Consider the following 21035-nt stretch of genomic DNA (forward strand, 5'->3'; position numbering starts at 1 on the left):
CTTCTTCGTTCATCTTCTAGGTCTGTCATCTTTCTTTCTCATCCCAAGTAGGGTTACTAGCTTGGGACTTACGTTACAGGTTCACTGTCTCAATCAACTTCCTGAAATCGGAGCTAGTTGATGCATATAAAGAGGAAGAATTTTATTGGCAGCAAAGATGTAAGGAGAAGTGGGCTACTAAAGGTGACTTGAATACGAAGTATTATCATGCCTCAGTCAAGTATAATAGAGCTAGAAAGCAAATTACCAAGCTGAGGGATGAAAATGGCCAAGATCATTTTTCGGAGGAAGCCAAGGGTGAAGTAGCCAGTGAATACTTTAGAAATCTGTTCAAGTCTACCAATGGCGGGGATTTCTCTCAGTTGTTTGAAGGGTTCTCGAGTCGTGTGTCGCCTAGTATGAATGAGTCCTTATCTAAGGAAGTGAGCAATGAAGAGGTAAAGGAAGCCGTTTTCTCAATAAAGCCGGAAGCTCTCCTGGACCTGATGGGATGACGGGTCTCTTTTTTTCAAAAATATTGGGAGATAATTGGCAGTCGTGTGACTTTGGAAGTTAATGATTTCTTTTCGTCCGGTACATTCCCATCTGATTGGAATTTCACTCATCTCTGTTTATTGCCGAAAATTGATGATCCGATCTTCATGTCTGACCTGAGACCTATCAGTCTATGCTCATTTCTATACAAGATCATCTCAAAGATTATGGTTTCTAGGCTGAAGCCATTGATGGCAGATATCGTGTCTCCAACGCAGTCTGCTTTCGTGGAAGAAAGACTTATAACTGATAATATCCTCATTGCACATGAGGTAATTCATGCGTTGAAAACCAATGAGCAGATGTCGTCGGGGTTTATGGCAATCAAACCAGACATGTCGAAGGCTTTCGACCGTGTTGAATGGGGTTACCTGCGTGCTCTGCTTCGAGCATTAGGGTTTGAAGAGAACTGGATTGAGAAGATAATGTTTTGTGTGTCAACGGTCAGATATGCTACCTTGATTAATGAAATTCCTTATGGCCCCATTCCAGCAAAGAGGGTTACGGCAGGGAGATCCAATGTCGCCGTTTCTTTTTGTGCTTTGCACTGAGGGTCTGATTCATTTGATGCACAAGGCAGTAGAGAATGGGAGCATACATGGAATTCAATTCTCAGAGGAAGGTCCGATGATTCATCATATGTTGTTTGCGGACGACTGTTTACTCATCTCAAAGCGTCGGAGCAGGCAAATAAGCTGATAGAGATTCTGCAAATCTATGAAAGTGCTACTGGGCAGTTAATCAATGTTGCAAAATCTGCCATCACTTTTGGAGTCAAGGTCAAAGACAATATCAAAGCTGAGATCAAGCAAATCACAGGTATTGAAAAAGAGGGTGGTACGGGTTCCTATCTAGGGTTGCCAGAGTGCTTCATGGGGTCAAAGACGGAGATATTGGCTTACATCTATGACAGACTTAGGGATAGACTTTCTGGTTGGTTCGCTAAACTCCTATCACTGGGTGGAAAGGAAATCCTTATCAAAGCAGTGGCAATGGCAATGCCTGTATACGCCATGTCTTGTTTTAAACTAACCAAGACATCTTGTGATAATCTCACCAAGGCCATGGCAGATTTTTGGTGGAATTCTTTGGAGCATAAAAGAAAGATGCATTGGTTAAGCTGGACCAAACTTTGCCTGGCAAAAGAACAAGGAGGTCTTGGGTTTAAAGATATTCAGAGTTTCAACCAAGCTCTTTTGGCTAAGCAAGCATGGAGAATCTTAAACCATCCTGACTCGTTGCTCGCGTGAGTTTTTAAAAGCAGGTATTTCAAAAGTACAGACTTTCTCTCGGCTAAGAATGGTCCAAGACCTTCTTATGCTTGGCGTAGCATTCAGTTTGGGAAAGATTTGCTGAGACAGGGTCTAAGAAAGCATATAGGAAATGGTGAGACGGTATCAGTTTGGGTGGATCGCTGGATTGAAGGCAATGAGAGAAGGGCTCCCCTCATGAAGAACATTTTTGTCGACCTGTTGCTTAAGGTCAGTGATCTGATAGACCTTCAGAACAACTGCTGGAATATGGAAAAGCTTCAAGAGTTGTTTTATCAGGAAGATATCGATAGGATTATGTCTATGAAAACAGCTTTTGGGGAAGAAGACTATTGGGTATGGGTGCATAATAAAAATGGCAGCTATTCGGTGAAATCGGGCTATTGGTTTATCAACAATCTGTGCAGAAGAGAAGAGATCAGAGAAGCGGAATCTCGTCCTTCACTGAATGATCTGAAAGCTGATATTTGGAAACTACAAACAGCCCCTAAAATTAAATCTTTCTTTTGGAGAGCTGTTAGTAATGCAATTCCAGTGGGGGAAATTCTTGTGAAAAGGGGAATCAAAATGGACCCTTGTTGTCAGGATTGTGGTGCTCAAGAGAGTCCATTAATCACATTTTATTCCAATGCTCCATTGCAAGACAAGTATGGGCTCTAGCCAATGTCCCGCACCTCAAAATGGCTTCGATGAGGTATCTCATTTCTCTAACTTTCACACTCACACTCTGTAGTGATGATGAAGAATAAAAATATTTCGGAGGAAGTGAGAAATGCAATCCCTTGGATAGTATGGTACTTATGGAAATACAGAAATGGTATCATCTTTGAAGCAAAGAAAGTATCAGCTTCTGATCTTGTGGTTAAAGTGTTGGAAGAAGCAGAATTTTGGTTGTTGGCTCAAAAGAATGAACAGCAGAGGGAGAAAGAAGAACATGAGGCAGGGATGGTGTTATAAAGTCCTGGTCAGTTCCTCCGCGTGGATGGTTGAAAGGAAACATTGGAGTTGAGTGGAACAGAGTGCAAGCTAGGAGTGGAGCAGCTTGGGTGATTAGAGATGACAAAGGAAAGGTTCTTCTGCACAGTAGACGTGCTTTTTCCAATATTTGCTCTTTGGATGAAGCTAAATATCAAGCGCTTTTATGGTCGGTGGAATCCTTTCATTTCCACCATCTTAACAAAATCAATATAGCCTTAGATGATTCGACCTTCCCGAGCGTTGTCTTAAGACCAAAGGCTTGGCCAAGCTTCAGATGCCAATATATTGAGATTATGAAGAGGTTAGAAAAATTTGAGTGGTGGAGGTTGCAAAAAGAAGAAAGATCTTCCAATAGAGGAGCCTTCTTCATTGCTCAAAGTGTGATCAAAGGTGGCTATGCTCAGTCTTATGTAGCTGCTGGTGCTCCTTTTGGCTTCTCTCCATCTCTTTCAGTATGAGGAATGCCTTTCCTCTATGGGTTTGGCCTCGTAGTGATGATATGCAAGGTGATTTTTTTGTAAGATCAAGACTGGTTTTATTTGATCTTTAGTTGAGGTTTTTTGGGGTTTACTATAGCCAGTTTGTTGAAATAGTTGTATATGATGTTTTAATAGGTGGTTTGGTTTCCTGTTGTAAATTTAACTTCCTTGCTCGTTTGAGCATAAAATGAAATCAATAGATGAAAAAAAAAAAAAAAAAAAAACATACGTGAAAATGGCATAAGTAGAAGTGGTCGTACACAAAAAAGAAAAACGCAGTACCAAAACGCGCTTGTTTTCACGAAACGTTTGAAAACGCAAACTCACAATAGTTAAGATCATCTCCCGTGGTTTACTCTATTTTTTCTTCTAAAATATTAAAATAGAGTAATCAAGTTAGCAAAGAGAGAGAGAGAGATGGAAGGGAAGAAGATAGGGAGGAGATTGGAAGGAAAGGGTGCGATAGTGACGGCTTCGACGCAAGGGATCGGCTTCGGTATCATCGAGCGTTTCGGTCTCGAAGGCGCTTCCGTCGTCGTTTCTTCCCGCAAACAGGTTTCGAATTGATGATTCTCTCAAACCCTTCTTCATAGATCTTTGTTTTATTAGATTAGATTAGATTAGCTTATGTTGCTGAGTAGCGATAACTGTGTGTTTTCAATCCTCGATTTGATCTGTTGTATTCACGAGATTTTGCTACTGTGTGATTGAATTGAAAGCTCTGACTATTATTAGAGAAAAGGAGTTTATTTGTGCTTTGTGGAAACTCGTAGCTTTGTATAGCCAACTTTTTATTGAGTCAAATGTGCAGGCAAATGTTGAGGAAGCAGTAGAAAAGCTCAAATCCAAAGGGATTGATGCTTATGGAATCGTCTGTCATGTTTCCAATGCTCAACATCGCCGTAATCTTGTCGAAAAGACTGTTCAGGTTAAACACATTTCTTTTGTTACTTCAAAGCTTAAATCATACTTGTAAAAGATCTCATTCGCTGTTTGGTTTCAGAAATATGGAAAGATTGATATCCTTGTCTGTAACGCGGCTGCTAATCCATCTACGGACCCAATCCTGTCCACTAAAGAAGCTGTCCTTGACAAGCTCTGGGAAATCAATGTCAAATCCTCTATTCTTCTCCTTCAGGTAAACCCTTTCCTTGTAATTTTGTGATGCAGAACAAACTAAAAGTGTTGGCTTTGTCTCTTATGTCAGGATATGGCTCCTCACTTAGAGAAGGGTCTCTTCGGTTATCTTCATTACTTCCATCGCTGGCTTTCAACCACAAGGATCCATGGCTATGTATGGTGTCACTAAGACTGCTCTTCTCGGACTAACAAGGTAATATCTCTTTTATGGTATCAGTGTCTTCCACATCTCATGACTCAATGATGATGACATTGAACATCATGTGTCTTAGGCTCTTGCTGCTGAGATGGGTCCAGACACACGTGTCAATGCGGTTGCACCAGGTTTTGTGCCCACACACTTTGCTTCTTTCATCACCGAGAACTCCCAGTGGTAAAATGTTATTTAATATTGAAACTATTTGATTTGAGTTCATTATTGTATCTTAAAGTGATGGATTAACACTTGATCTATGCTTAGAGGGAAAGCATCGAAGAGAAGACTCTGCTTAACAGGTTGGGAACAACAGGAGACATGGCTGCTGCTGCGGCTTTCTTAGCATCAGATGATTCTTCTTACATCACCGGAGAAACTTTGGTCGTCGCCGGAGGAATGCCCTCAAGGCTCTAAACCAAGTAATAGTATAAGAAAACCCAATAATGAAATAGTCATTTTATTTTAAAGTTTCACACGAACTCAGATTTTAAGAACAAGAAAAAGTTATAATAATATATCATAAAACCATCAACCTACGTTTGGTACTTTATGCTAAAGCTTTCTCTTACTCTTACTCTTGGTCTATGCATCTATTACGTCTATATTAGTTACTTGTTCAGCAAGAAAATGATTCTGAATTTTAATTTAATACGTCCCTAGTTATCAAAGTTCACAACCCAAAAAAGATTTAAAAGAGCCATCAAGCATTCATTCTCCCTCTCCTGATCGAGAGAGATCCAAAACTAGAATACACATCCGACATGTCGACCTTGAGCATAGCATCATTCATGGCATCTCTTAGATTCTTGTCATCAATAGCATCATAGAAACAACCACGTCTCTTTGAGTCCCTTACGAGCTTTGTCCAAACCGAACCGCTCATGGTTAGAGTCCTCTCGTTCCCAACCACCCATAAGCAGTGCCTTGCACGAGTGAGTGCTACGTTGGCTCTTTGATGGTTACTGAGAAACCCTATTTTTCCATTACCGTTGCTTCTCACGGTTGATATGATGATCACATCTTCTTCTCCACCTTGAAACCCATCAACCGACCGAACATTCAAAGTGAAAAGCTGATCTGATACGTTATTGTACTTATCTCCGATCCTCTCCTGGATTGCTCTTATCTGACCTTTATAAGGTGAAATAACGCCAACGCTCATCTTTGTCTTCGTCTCACTTGACACTGTTTTAAAAGAAGAACACGTTACTGTTGATACTTGATTATATAAATAATAAAATGTTATATATACACATATATATACCTTTGAAAGATTGGATATAATTTCGGAAATCACAGCGACCTCAACCATGTTCTTAGGACTATTCCCATCACCAAACTCTTCTTTCCCAAGTCCCACGTTGATGAACGAGAAAGAACCAACATGTTCCCTTGAAGAAACCTCTTTTGATAGCCTCTTTCTTTAACAATGGCAGCATCAGAGATCTTCCCACCATAAAACTCCATGTTGGGGAAGAGACTTATAGAGGGATGCATACGGTACTGAACATCAAGCAAGTGTTTGTTGTGGCCAAGCAATACCAATCTCTCAAACAAGCTTCTCCCAAACTTAGCCTTCTCACACACCTACATGGATTACACGAGACTGTGTTTGGTAAAATACGTTATGTGCTTTCTCAAAAAAAAAAAACCTTTTTGTATAAAATATTTAACATCGTGTCACAGAATCGGTTCTAAGATTTTTGGAGGTAATAAACTATCTAGTAATTGTTTATATTTTTTTTACAAGTTTGAAGACCTATGTATATGTAAATCTTTTTAAAAACTTTGAAGGCCATAGACTAATGCTTCATTTGCCTATGCTCAGTAGTCAGTACCAGCCTTTGTTAATTGTTATGTATGTGTAAACATAGTCATAAGTCTATATATATATTGCTTGGAATAAGAAGGAGAGTACCTCGCTTTGTACCATAGCTGGTAGCTGAAGCTCATCACCTATTAGAACAACATGGCGCAGGCCCTGAAGTTGCAATGCAGCAACTGATTCACATTCTTTAAGTTGAGCTGCCTCGTCAACTACAAGTAGTTCTATAGATCCTGTCCTTTCAACGGTCATTTGAGAAGCACCAGAGGCAGTGCAGAAGATTATGCATGCATTTTGTAGGCAAAATCTCATCCCATCCTCGTTTTCCAACAAGGTTGGAATCCTAAAACGTTTTGGAAGCAAACGTAGAGGCTCCAGGCATAAAGTACGAAGCTTCTAATCTCAAAATCATGTTTGGATGAGTTCTTCTTAAGGAAAGACCTAGCATTATGAAGAGCTTGACGGGCTGTAATCGTTTTCTTCACATCAGTAGATGATATAAAAGACTTAGGCAGATGTGTGTACATATCCACCACATGATCCTCCATATGATCCATCACCTTGTCCAGTTCTTGGCTTAAAATATGAAACTCTTTTTTTTTGCTAAACTGTAAATATCATAAATGAAGAAAAGATTTTACAAAAGTATCATCTTTGGTCTGAACCAACTTGGCAAAAAGAAAGAAAAAACAAGCTGGTTCAACAAACTAACTAGAGACTAGGGACTCATCTAATCCACATAGCCATAAGATCTCTGAATTTCTTGTTCTCCCTCCTCGAAGAGATCACATTTCTCAATTCCTTATCAATACTTCTGAAGACTGCCTCTGCGGGTAGAGAAGTCTGATTATGAATCAAGTTATTCCGCTGTTTCCAGAGATGAAATACCACCGTTTGCGTTGCTAGCTTCCTGAGCAGAGATAGTCTCATTGATGCAGGGGCTCGGATCCAAGAGAGCAGCTCAGCCCAGTCACTGAATGGAGAAGTAGGTGGGTGGCATCTATGGAAGACGTTTCTCCACACATCAAGACTGTACTCGCAGGTCAAAAATAAATGCTCCCTGGTTTCGGGATCTTTTGAGCAGAAGGAACATAGAGGTGAGATTGGGAGTCCCCACGTACTAAGCCTTGCCTTTGTTGGCAGCCTATCATAATTGGCAGTCCACATTGTGAATGCATGCTTCGGAACTGATCCCTTGAACCAGACGACATCGTGCCAATTTTGAATCATCTGCCGTGGCCTCAAAGCTTCCCAAGTGCAGAGGAGCTGAAAACATGAGAAGGAGAATCATCAGCAATCCATTCATAGCCATCATCAATATCATGAGACAAAGGAAGTTCTATAGTAGTAAGATATGAGTGTAGATCAACTTCCTGTTGAGATCGAGGATGAGGGAGAGACCATGTTAAGCCTCTGGCAACATCAGCTACTACCGCCTCTATCCTGACTCTTAAAGCTCTTGGACCAAGAGGACCTAGGTGCGTGATCAACTGACCCAAAGGTGTCCACGCATCAAACAAGAAACTTGTTGCTTGACCGTTACCAATCACAGGTTTGCAGAATCTTATCGCGAGAGGTCTGAGCTTTAGCAATCTCTTCCATGCCCATGAGTCAGTCTGGACTGCTTCAATAGACCAAAAAGACTGTGAAGATAAATGGATGTCGCGGTGCCAGTCAGCCCAGAGCGAAGAGGAATTAGAGAGCAGTATCCAGATGAATTTTAGACACAATACTTGGTTCCAGACAGAGAGATTACGAAGACCCAACCCGCCTTCCTGCTTAGGTAAACATACAGTTGACCACGCAACCTTTGCAATGCCTCTCCTTTCAATGTTTCCAGACCAGAGGAAACGGGAACAAAGCGATTCAATGATCTTAATGCAACCCTTAGGAAGCATGAAGGCTGAGCACCAGAAGTTGATGATACCAAATATTACCGTTCTCAACAGTTGTAGTCTTCCCGCAAAGGAGAGGGTCTTGACAGACCACGCCCGGAAGCACTTCGTGACTTTGTTGACAAGCGGAGAATACTCCGAAATTTTAAGCTTACGTGACATCAACGGGAGCCCAAGATAGCGGATGGGGAAAGCACCAGATGGGAATCCATAGTCCACTAAGAAGAGGATTCCCTTTGGTCCAAACCCGCGGTGAATAGCTCCGTCTTTGTAGTGTTCATGGACAAGCCCGACCATGAAGCAAAGTCATCCAAGCATTCAGCTATACCATGTAGGCTGTTACTGCTTCCGTCAAAGAAGATCATAACATCATCAGCAAACATTAGGTGAGATATCTTCACATTCTCTGTTCGCGGATGGTAGCCAATATTACCAGCATCAAATCTAGCAGTGAGAAGCCTTGAAAGACATTCCATAGCAAGAACGAAGAGATATGGGGACAAAGGATCCCCCTGTCTTATTCCTTTAGTGCTGTTAAAAAATCCACCTAGAGCGCCATTTATGGAAATGGAGAAAGATGCAGTGGAGAGGCATTCCTCAATTAATCTGATGTAGCTTTCAGGGATGGCCAGAGCACGAAGAGTTGCAAGGATAAAATCCCATCGCACACAATCGAAAGCTTTCCTGAGGTCGACTTTTAACATGCCACGAGGTGAGATGTTTCGCGTGTTGTATCCATTAACCAAATCGGTGGCAAGCAATACATTCTCAGCCAAGAGTCTTCCAGGGAGGAAAGCTGATTGCGACTTAGAAATCATCAGGGGAAGTATCTCTTTGAGTCTAGAGGCGAGCAGCTTCGAGATTACTTTATAGACCGTATTTAAGCAAGAGATGGGCCTGAATTCTGAGGGATGGGACGCATTGGGGATCTTAGGGATAAGGGCAAGAGCTGCTGAGTTCCACTGTTTAAGAAGGCAGCCAGAGTTGAAGAATTCTAGAATTGCTTCAGTCACCTCCGGGCCAATTATCTCCCACGTAGCTATAAAGAATTCTGCAGAGTAACCGTCGGGTCCACCGGTTTTGTTTCTGGGCAGTGAGTAGAAGGCCTCTTTGATGTCCTCTTTAGTAAACTGTTTATCAAACCCAGCAACCTGCTCCTCAGAACATCTAAAATCGAATAGGAGATCAAGATCACTTTGAATAAACATCGATTGAGAGGCTTCACTTCCCAAAAGCTTCGAGAAGTAATCAACACAGAGCTGCTGAATACCCTCCTGCGACTCAATTCGTTCCCCTACGTCTGAATTCAGGAAATGGATATGATTTATGGCTTGTCTGGTCGCTGCATACCTGTGAAAGAGCCTGGAGTTTCCATCTCCAAAAGCCAACCAATTTATCCTTGACCTCTGGAAAAGAACGCTGCTTCAGCAGAAGACAGATCCTCCCATTCTTTTAAAGCCTGAATTTCAGCAGAAGCATTCATCGTTGAGGGGGAAGATAACAAGATTTCTTGCGCTTGGATAAGCTTTTCATGAGCTTCAGCCGTTTTCTTCTCAATACCGGAGTAGTTTTAGACGACTGAAATCCTTGATGCACTTCTTTCTGAGTAGTTTAAGCTTTTTGGAGACTCTGTACATTGCAGAACCGGTGACGCTGAAAGAGAACCAGTTGACGCAGACCATTTCCCTGAACCCCGGGCTCTTTATAAGGAAGTTGTAAAATCTGAAAGGTTTCTTAGCTCTAGCGCGCTCTGGATCGAGTGAGATTGAGATGACTGCATGATCTGAGAACTCCGGGCTACCGAAGAAGGCAACCGAGGAGGGAAAATTGAAGTACCAGTCGTCATTCACCAGGCATCTGTCGAGCTTTTTTTGCGATAGGTGAATTCTTCTGCTTGTTCCACCAAGTAAATGAAGTGCCTCTGAAGTTAAGGTCTTCGACATTAGCATTTAACAGGCACTGGCTGAAGTCCCGCATTCTCTTATCCAGGTTCAGTGACAGCGGTTTAGAGTGCTCTGCAGGTTCTCTAATTTGGTTAAAGTCTCCCATGATCATCCAAGGCTTGGAGCTCACGGCCTGCGAAGAAGCTAAGGAAGAGATTTCTGCCCAAAGATTAGTACGCTCATCAACATCATTAGAAGCATAAATGACAGAGATATAAAATTTGATTGAGAGGAGGCCCAATTAATCTCGACAGTGATCATCTGAAGAGATTTGGAGATAACAGTTACCAAATCGAGGGATGCCAAATGATCCAAATTTTACCCAACGGCGAGAAATCATAGTTGTGATCAGCAGACCATCCTGGGAATATATCCGAACAAACTTATTTAACTTGAGCTGCTTCACATGCGTCTCAAGCAAAGCACCAAAAAGAGGAGAGTTCTTCCTAAACCATCTTCGTAATCCGCTGCGGTGACTGTATTTATTTAAACCGCGTATGTTCCAAAAAAAAGATCAGTCGACATAAAAACTAATTTGTTTTGGGGCCCTGCCCCGGTTTCCTTTCTTCCCTGAAAAACGTTTCTTGTTTCGCACAACCTCAAAATCAGGTTCGAGTCTGCTGAATTCACCCTCTTCCAACTCTGAGTCAGTGGACTCAACATCCGATGAATCAGGCTGAACGTCTGAGTGAGAGGACCTGGAGATACCTGAGTTACTTCTATTGATTGAAGGAAGAAGGTAGCTCGCCGAGGCGCTGGTCTCCCCCCTGACTATGTCCTTAGTAGTGCCCAGCTTGGTGATGTGGGAAACTCCCGCATCGGCGTCAGCGTTTGATTTGGCTGAGGAGGAATCACTGGTGAAGACTGTTCAGCAGGGGGAGGTCCTTTGAAGGGACCGGTGCAGCATTTGGTGGATTAACCAGGACCCAATTCATCTTGTCTTTAGACCTCCCTCTCCTCCTTGTTTTCTTACCTTTAGGCTCCTGTGTCTCTTGATTGTCGTGTCTGACATGTCTCTCTTGCTTTGATTTTTGAGTACATTTCGCACGCACATGCTCAGTCGAGCCGCATAATGTACAGGTCTTTGGAGCTTTCGGACAACGTCTCGTTGCGTGCCCAATTTCTTTACAGATGTCGCATACTGGAGGCATCCAAGGGCTGGAGACCAGCACCCTACTGATTTCTCCCGAGTCGAACTGTACGTTGACTGCTTCGGGGAGGGGCTTCCTAGGATCGATGATAGTGAACACCTTGGCGACCTCTAAGTTAGTTTTGTTCGCTGTCATGGGGTGTAGAAACTTCGGATGACCCACCAGTCCAGCAATGCGCTCTAGACCGTCCTCATTAAAGAACTGAAGAGGGACTTTTCTCAGTTCCAGCCAGATGGGGGCTGAAGTGAGCTCGGGCTTGGTAGGTACAACACCAGGTTCCCATTTGTCTACAAACATGGTTTGTCCTTCGATCTGCCATAGTTTCTGCTTAATCACCCTGGCTCGGGTCGCTACGTTTGGAATCCGGAATAGGAAAGCGAAGCCCTCCATTTTTGAGACCGCAATGTCACGATACTGCTTGCTCCATCCCCTAGTGCGACGCGCTTGGCGATTTACCCACCGTGACTCAAACAGCTTCTCACCGGCGTCTCATCAGGCGTCGGCTTCTCGCCCAATCATCTGCTCCGTCTCCGTCGCCCCCGAGGGAGATGAAGAAGAAGAAACCAAAGAAATCCTCGCCCACGAAGACTTCTCCGAAGAATTCTCCGGTGAAATCGTCTCCCCCACCAATCAACGTCCCTGAGAAAGATCCCATCTTTGTGGTCGACAGCGAAGTTTCCGATGCCCAAATGACTCCACAGTCGAGGCGGTTGCTCAACTCCCTGTCAATCACCCACCCAGATCTGACCCCTCAGTCCGAAGCCTCTCCGTCAGCGAAGAGTGTGATCGCCGAGCAATCAGCAGATCCTTCTTCAGCCATTGATGAAGAGCCCACCAACAACCAGCCTGAGTCGAGCTCTAAGGATCTTCCCCCGAGCTCCTCTGCAACATCCTTTCTAGAAGCTTCCAAACCCTTCGAGGGTCAAGATCCTTCTGAAGCAACTACAAATCTAGCTACTGCTGATGCCATATCATTCATGTGAGCTCGCAACAAGCAAATGAAAAGAACCTTCCCTCGGTCAACGATCTCAGGGGATCCTCACAGACAAAGTGACAAAGGAAGCTAACTCTGTTTTAAACGTCGAAACGACAAAGGAAACAAGCCCTGGAAGTTCGCCACCTGTAGGAAGTCAAACATCGCAAGATGTAGATACGACTCCACCTAAAGATACTTGGTGTGATCATGCTAAAGGAGTGAAGCGCCTCTCAAAAAAGGGAGAAGCTTTCACTCTTCCTTCAGGGGAAGCTTGTATTAAGATCCCAAATTCTGTCATTGAGAAGAACAGGAAGGCCTGGGAACCATTTGTGCTTGGTCAGTTCTACTCCGACCCACCTTCTCAAGGTACTCTCCACAACATTGTGAATGGAAAAATATGAAACTCTTTCTTTATAACTCTCCAAATGTATGAATCTTTTCTTTATTCTTATCCAACTCTTGGCTAGATCCATAAAACATCTTCTTAACGAACTCTCCAAATGATTCAAGAAAGCTTCTCTTGTCTTCACCTTTCTTCTTTTCGCTTGACAAGACATATGCCTTGTAATTAGACTCAGCCTTCTCAAGAAAATCTATGAAAGAACTCAAACTCAATTCCCATCCAGACAATAACAGTGACAGTTTACTCAGTTTACTGATCCGATGCTCGAGAAACACATCGAGATCATTGTTCTTGCTGTCTATCCCCATTCTAACTCGGTTTCCGGATAAAACGATATTCCCTAGACCGTACGTAGAATGACCTGGGGGAGAAGATTCTTTAACCGATGCCAATAGCCTCGATGCAACTCCAACCACAGCTGTGTTTGTAGGAGCGCACACGACTGTTTTGCAACCTAAGTTGAGAAGGGCAAAGAGAAGAGTAGCGACCGTCTTTGTCTTGCCTGTACCGGGTGGTCCCCATATCAGTTTCACACTAGTCTTCTCACTAAAACTCCTTGTTTCCAAGCAACTCAAAACTGCAGATTCTTGAGAAGCGTTTAAGTTCGTTGAACGTATTATATCCGTTACATTATTCCCCCAAGTCCTAGAAGAAACAGAGTGATCTGTATCCTGAAGTACAAAAATATGTTAAACAAAAAAAGGTTAAAACATGTTATAAAATAATGGCAAATATTCTTTGTATTTTAAAATATAGTTTGAACTTTAATTTAAACTCAAGAATAAAATATAGTTTGAACTTCAATTTAAACTAAGAAAAACTGAACTAGAAGATATATCTTTTCAATATACCAAATAATAACTGGGGCTCAAGGCAATGTAATTTTTTATTACATACCTCGGTATTAGCCTGAAGAACACTCTTGATGAGACTCATGTTCCCACCTTCGTAATGCAAAGCTTTCCAGATACGAGTGTTAGTGGTCAAAGTCATGAGAAAAACACCAGAGCCAAATGGAAACCTCTCATCAATGGATATGGATACAGAACAGTGAACAGAGAAGTGTGTCTCATCTTCAACAGAGAACACATACGCAAGAACCAGTGGGTTCAAGTCGTTAACGCTTCTTGGCCTTCCTGCTTCTGTGAGAGCAATGAGGTCTCCGCATTTCGGCTCATAGATTGTGTTGTTTCTTTCTACATCAACTCCCTTTAGTGATATATTGAAATGGTTTGATCTTCTACTAGTTTCTTTGATTGTCCTTGCCTCCACGGAACGTATGTAGAAGACAGGTGCTTTTGATAAAGATCCCAAGCTTGAGCACAACTCTGTTCGTGTTTCCTCTAATAGGTGAGGAACGAAGCAGTTAAGGTACTCATCAACGGACCAGAACTTCTCCGGTATCGTCCTTATACGTTCCTTGAAGATGTCTTTGTTGAGAATCTTTTGGAGTGACCAAGAGAAGACTTCATTAATCAGACTTTTGTTCTCTTCCCTCTCCATGTTATTGAATCTTTCTGCAACATAATAACAAAGAGAAACGTTAGTTATGTTCGTAGTTAGCAGTTTATGTATTATAGTAGAACATAACTACACAAATACGTAACTTGACGTAAATGATGAGAAGGAAGCAACAAAGAAAAACGACAATGAAGAGTACAAATCTGGCTTATCGGTTTACTTAAGCAGACGAAGGCGAAAGGTTAAAGAGAATGTTGAAATGATCTGTAATTTCAACAATACCAAGAAAATATTGTTAATAGAATTTGATTTTCTTTAGATTTTCCACGATGGCATATGAAGCTACGACAGCACTTTGCATGCATAAATAGTATTTTGGCATTTTACATTTTAACATTATTTCGTTTAAACCTGTTAATTTGAAATATCATCAGTGTTTCTTGATTTACGAGAAGCTATAATTACTAAGGGAAGAAGAAAGGTCGAGAACTTAAAAGAATTAAGCATTCATGATGAGACACCATTTGTCTGCTTTCTGGTCGTCTTGTTTATATAAATTTATCACCATCATTGATTTATTTTATAATTACTCTAAAATACTTAACAAAATATAACTCATCTATTATGAAAAGGAAACATATAAGCCATATTAAAAATATTCTTCTACTATATATCATGGCTCCATTCATGAGGGAAGCTGCATAGATTAGTAGTTATAGATAGGTCATGAAATAATATAGTTTCAAAAGACACAATGAGTGTTGCAGCATATAAATATTACACATACTTGTTCTGAAATATCATTTTAAGAGTAATATTTTCATTTTGTCTGGACCAATTGTCGTTCCCAAAATAGTGATTTGAGCGTCATATGAACTTTGGAAACAGTACACTAGTGTGTCAAAACACAAGCTTAATGCCCCAAAAGTATCCTAGTTGCCTTTAAGCTAGTACGGTGGTAGAAAATTTCAATTTTACATTTGAAGCTTTTAATGTACACAGAACATAACCCCATCAAAAGAGGCAAAAACTCATATGATGACAGTACATGGTTTCCTTTTCATTTCTTCTGTTTTAGGGCCTAACTCTTGGCTATACACACATATATATATATAGGATCTACAGAATATAACAGATAAGCAAAACATACGTAATTATGTGTATGTATTTCAGACTGGAATGACATCAGCATTCTGATTCTCGTCACATGTAATGATTAGGCCTTCCACGTAAGCTGGGAAGAGGCAATGCCACCATTTGCAGCCAGTGGCGACTGATTCTGCTGGAGGAATGATCATCAGAACATTGTCATGACGCCTCACCATTCCCATCACACTTACGGTGCTTCCTTCTTTTATATATCTGATCAACAAAATTATATTATCAAAATCAATTAAAAATTGGCAAGAACTGAAAAATACATGATTATCACTTATCTGTGAGAGAGCGAGAGACCAACACTTTTTCTGGTTATTTTAAGGGTAAATTCAAGTAGAAATATCCTTCTTTTGTAATAAAGCTGTGCACTTTAACAGTGTTTCTGTTCTAAAAAGTGTTAAAAAGCACCAAGAAGATTCTTCCTTTGAACTAAAGCTATTTACTTTGACAACATCTCTGTTCTAAAAAGGGTTTAAAGTACCAGGAAGATTCTTCCTTTGAATTAAAGCTATATTATCTTTTACAATTTCTTTCTTCTTTGGTTCTGAAAAGGGTTAAAAGCACCAGCTAGATTCTTCCTTTGAAAAAACCATGTACTGTTAATGGTTGACCGACTTCTATGTACCTTTCTCGTTAGGGGTAAAAGTCAACGCTTGAATTGTTTCAATGTTCAAATGGGTTTTTAAAAGGTCATATGTTGCCAAAAGGATTTAGCTATGACGTAAACTTTGTAATTAATTTCATAATAGTCTAATGATCAAACAGAAAGGAAATCAATAAAAGCATACCCTTCTTTGAGACGCATGGCACGGCTATCATTGGAAAGGCTACGATCCGCCAACCATTGTAGAAAGCTTGGAGACAAATCCTTAGTCTGCGCGGTTACATTAGCCACTGTCTCCGGTATGACAAACGGAGACACTTTTGATCCGTATCCTGCTTTAACAAGTGCTCTCAATCCGGACTGAAAGTCAGAGATGTAAAAATCCGAAACATATCTCTGCCACACAAACAAATAAACACACAATAACCATCTCAAATATTAAAGATGGAACCACTTGAATGAGATTTACTATTATAGAGATATTAAAAAAAGAATCTGAAACCTCGGCATGTCTAGATCCCCATGAACACCCTTTGTACTCATACAATTCTGTAGATACATAAACACATCTCGGTATCTTTTGGTATGAAGACTCGAGCGGGGTACTTCCACACGTTACAACCTTCAAACATAAACGTAAATGATCACTCAACACAGCACTTGATCACTTAAAAGACCGATTAAATTATTACCATATCAAGAAGAGTAATGTATCCTCAAGTGGCATTGTCTTTAGCTAAGTTTAGTCTCACTAAACTAAGCCCATGATCACTAAAATGGCAATGAATATGACATTCTAACTAATCAGCTGATTCATTAACTTGCTTTAATCATTAGATAACCAATTAGCTAACCGAAGACAGAAACAAGTTGGTACAAAGATCAAATCTTTTACTATAATTAGAAAGACCCAAAGAAGTTGAACTACTCAAGAAAACTTACTCCTGTAACCTTGATGAACTGTCCATCAATGGCGCCTCTAAGAACAGCATTTGGGTAGTTTTTGATGAAACCCAACAACCCTCTTCTTCTCCAAACGCAGTTCCACACGAAAACCACGACGGCCGGAACAATAGCCGCCGCAATGGCCACGATAATCAGTGGCTTCTTCACCGCAACGGCTAAAAACGTCCCAATGAGTAACGCAGTCGCCGCAACTACAACCACCGCCCAACTAGAGCCTTTGGTACTTTAAACCCGACCCGAACCGGGTCAGAGTTCAGAACCGTAACGGCGGATCCGTACTTGGGTTTGGTCGACGGCCTTAGATTACTCGTTTGGTGATGATGATCCAACGGACCTGACCTCCTTGACCCGGACCCGATTTGACCGGACGAATTGAGCGGACCGGAGGTGATTAAACCGGTCGGCTGAAGCTGAGAGAGAGGACCTGAGGATTTTCTAACCGGACCCGATTGGGATCCGGATCGGACGGGTCCACTGTTTGGGTTCGAAGACGCTGCGGAGGAGGAGTGGACACGTGTCGGCGGCGGTCTGGCTGCTCCGCCGCCGTGGAAGGAAGTGGGATCGGCGAAGGAGATGTCGAACATCCTCCCGAGCTCGCCGGATTTCTTGATGTCGCCGCCGGTGTAAGGCATAGCACGAGCCGCCATTGTCGGTGGTCGTGTCTCCTTGGGTTGCTCGAGTTTGCCGGAAACGTAGAGTCCGCTCGGAAGCTGATGGGATTGTAATCGACTCGCCATTGCTAGAGAGAGAGAGAGAGAGAGAGAGAGAGAAAGGAGAAATGTAGAGACTTTTTTTGTACTTTCTCTTTCCTCTGGGTTTGTGATTTTTGGAAGAGAGAGAATGTGAAGCAGTGTTAAAGTGTTTTGAGTGGCAGTGAAGATGTAAGAGAAAGAAAAGGAGAGTGACGTACTTGCAATGACGGTTTTAGCCCTGAATGTTTTTAGTATGTCGCAATTTTTTGTTTTTTATTTAACAAAACGAAACTTCGACGAAGAGGTTTCCAAGAGGCTTTGATTGGTTCATGTGCCACACAAAGGCCCACATATTCGTTAATGTATTATGTTTTCTTACTTTTATGAGTCCCCACCTTTAAAGATTATTCGAAACTACCCCCTTTATATTGTAGCTTTTTCAATTATACCCAATATTTATTTTGAATGGAATCGTAGATTATAATGTTGATATCTCTCTTTCTGATGGAACAATCACTTTTTATCGTGATTAGTTTGAATCTCGTCAACAACAAATTTGAATATCCTAAAAATGGTCCCAAACACGATATTTCGGTTAGTGTTGCTATGAGCACTTGTGAGTCTATTTTGAAAATGATTTGACATATATAATCCAGCATCCACATACGAGTATGCTTACAACCAGAGACTATATGGATTCCAATTGTTTGACATCAAGTGGAGGAAGAGAGTTATTGTTATTGTCAAATTATTATACAATGTATACACATTAATTACATGATCAAAATGATTGTATTGAACTATTTATATATAAGATCAACCAAATAACTCGATGAAGAAACTAAATTTAGATTTTAAATTGACTAGATGACATATATTAATTTAACAAAGACGAAATATACTCTATTCGTTTTATATTAATTATCATTGTAGCATATAATTTTTTATTATAAAATAAAATAAATATTGTTTTATTTTATGGTTCTTATGTAATTTTTAAATTAATTTATAATTTTTGCCCTTAATTAAAATAATATAAAGAATATATGTTATGCAGTTTTAATGGTCATAAATTTAAACATTAAATTTTTTTTTTTGATTTGTACTTAAAACTTTAAAACGACACTTAATTTGAAACGAAAGAATATAAAGTTAATCGTTGCGTTGATATGACATGTAAGTTGTTCTTTTGCAAATTCAACTATATGTCAACGACTTCGAATATAAATTCTTAATATAATAAAAGAGTTATCTCCGCATGTGTTTCATTTATATCACATTTATGTTGGTGTCAAGCTGTTACAAATACCATATACATATTCTAATTTATTTTCATAAAAGGTGTGGGGTGGTCACATTAAAGAAAAGTTGTGGGTATCATACTAACCAAAGAAGATTTGTTTTTATGGTTAAAGAAAAGATTTAAAGAAGAGCATGCAAATTCAATTTCAAAACTTCGATTCCCTCACATTTCACATTCGTTCATCATGATTCATATGCCCCCTCCATTATTTATCATGGGTCGACAGATCTAACGTCTCACATAAATTCCAAATTATCTCTTTCCCCACACAAACACAAAAGTTTTAAATTAAGAAAGGAATATAACCTCTTTACAAAAGCATCAAAATTTTCTTAATTTTTTGTGTTTACAAAAATAACTAATTTTTAAAATTTACAAACATATATTTTCACTAATTATTATACAAACACACGATTTACGAGGTTTGACCAGAATCTCGGAATAAAATCATGGACGACTTACATCTAAGTCATCGGGCGAACGACTGAATTGTAAGTTGTCTAGATATAATTAAATATTGAAGTTTTTTTTTCAATGACAAAACTAACTTACGACGATTTACATGTAAAACGCTGGGTTTTAATAAATATTGATATTTCAATTTTACAGGAGACGGCTGAAAATAAGTCGTCTATGGAAGTCAAAATTTCGACAAAATCTAGTCAAATGCAAAATTAACCTAGGACAACTTACATGTAAGTCGTCTAGGTTCTTTGGAGATTTTTTTGTAACAAAAAAAAAGCAGACGATTTATATTTCAGTTGTCTCAGAAAACAGATTTCTTCACCCCCCGGTCCGCCTTGGTGAGCACCGTCGGCTTGTCTCTTCTGTCGGCGATACGCTCCTGGCCTTAACTGGCCGGGTCGTGCCTCCGGCGCTGTTACTTTGAAGAAATTAAGTGCTCAAAGCAAGCCTACGCTCTGTATACATTAGCATGGGAACATAACATCATAGGATTTCGATCCTATTGTGTTGGCTTTCGGATCGGAGTAATGATTAACAGGGACAGTCGGGGGCATTTGTATTTCATAGTCAGAGGTGAAATTCTTGGATTTATGAAAGACGAAAACAACTGCGAAAGCATTTGCCAAGGATGTTTTCATTAATCAAGAACGAAAGTTGGGGGCTCGAAGACGATCAGATACCGTCCTAGTCTCAACCATAAACGATGCCGACCAGGGATCAGCGGATGTTGCTTTAGGACTCCGCTGGCACCTTATGAGAAATCAAAGTTTTTGGGTTCCGGAGGGAGTATGGTCGCAAGGCTGAAACTTAAAAATTGACGGAAGGGCACCACGGAGTGGAGCCTGCGGCTTAATTTGACTCAACACGGGGAAACTTACCAGGTCCAGACATAGTAAGGAAGTATATATCACGGAGTGATTTGAGGTGCGCATTGAGTGGTGGTGGTATTTCCGTTCGGGGAGTAGTTGGCTCTGATCTATGGTGGTGGTGCATGGCCGTTCTTAGTTGGAGCGATTTGTCTGGTTAATTCCGTTAACGACGAGACCTCAGCCCTAACTAGCTACGTGGAGGCATCCCTTCACGGCCGACTTCTTAAGGGACTTGGCCGTTTAGGCAAGGATTTGAGGCAATAACAGGTCTGTGATGCCCTTAGATGTTTTGGGCCGCATGCGCGCTACACTGATGTATTCAACAACGAGTTCACACCTTGGCCGACAGGCCCGGGTAATCTTTGAAATTTCATCGTGATGGATAGATCATTGCAATTGTTGGTCTTCAACGAGGAATTCCTAGTAAGCGCGAGTCATCAGCTCGCGTTGACTACGTCCCTGCCCTTTGTACACACCGCCCGTCGCTCCTACCGATTGAATGATCCGGTGAAGTGTTCGGATCGCGGCGACGTGGGTGGTTCGCCGTCTGCGACGTCGCGAGAAGTCCACTAAACCTTATCATTTAGAGGAAGGAGAAATCGTAACAAGGTTTCCGTAGGTGAACCTGCGGAAGGATCATTGTCGTACCCCGGAAACAGAACGACCTGAAAACGATGAAACATCACTCTCGGTAGGCCGGTTTCTTACTGTGCCTGCTGATTCCGT

General features: G+C 41.1%; 1 protein-coding gene and 3 pseudogenes across 1 annotated transcript; 2 read left to right on the forward strand and 2 right to left on the reverse strand.

The window, feature by feature from the left end:
* Positions 1 to 51: 51 nt before the first annotated feature.
* On the forward strand, positions 52 to 2762 carry LOC125602131 (the record flags this gene model as incomplete). Its single annotated transcript, XM_048773968.1, has 6 exons — positions 52 to 437; positions 687 to 977; positions 1027 to 1156; positions 1210 to 1780; positions 1865 to 2452; positions 2618 to 2762. Coding segments are annotated over 6 exons (2111 nt in total), but the record flags the coding sequence as incomplete, so codon positions are not given.
* Positions 2763 to 3631: 869 nt separating this feature from the next.
* Positions 3632 to 5012, forward strand: LOC125602132 (annotated as a pseudogene).
* A 178-nt stretch (positions 5013 to 5190) lies between these two features.
* On the reverse strand, positions 5191 to 14302 carry LOC125602130 (annotated as a pseudogene).
* Positions 14303 to 15208: 906 nt separating this feature from the next.
* Positions 15209 to 17835, reverse strand: LOC125602133 (annotated as a pseudogene).
* Positions 17836 to 21035: the final 3200 nt, after the last annotated feature.

This window comes from Brassica napus, unplaced genomic scaffold, assembly GCF_020379485.1.
Source record: "Brassica napus cultivar Da-Ae unplaced genomic scaffold, Da-Ae ScsIHWf_2753;HRSCAF=3520, whole genome shotgun sequence".
Taxonomy (NCBI): Eukaryota; Viridiplantae; Streptophyta; class Magnoliopsida; order Brassicales; family Brassicaceae; genus Brassica; species Brassica napus.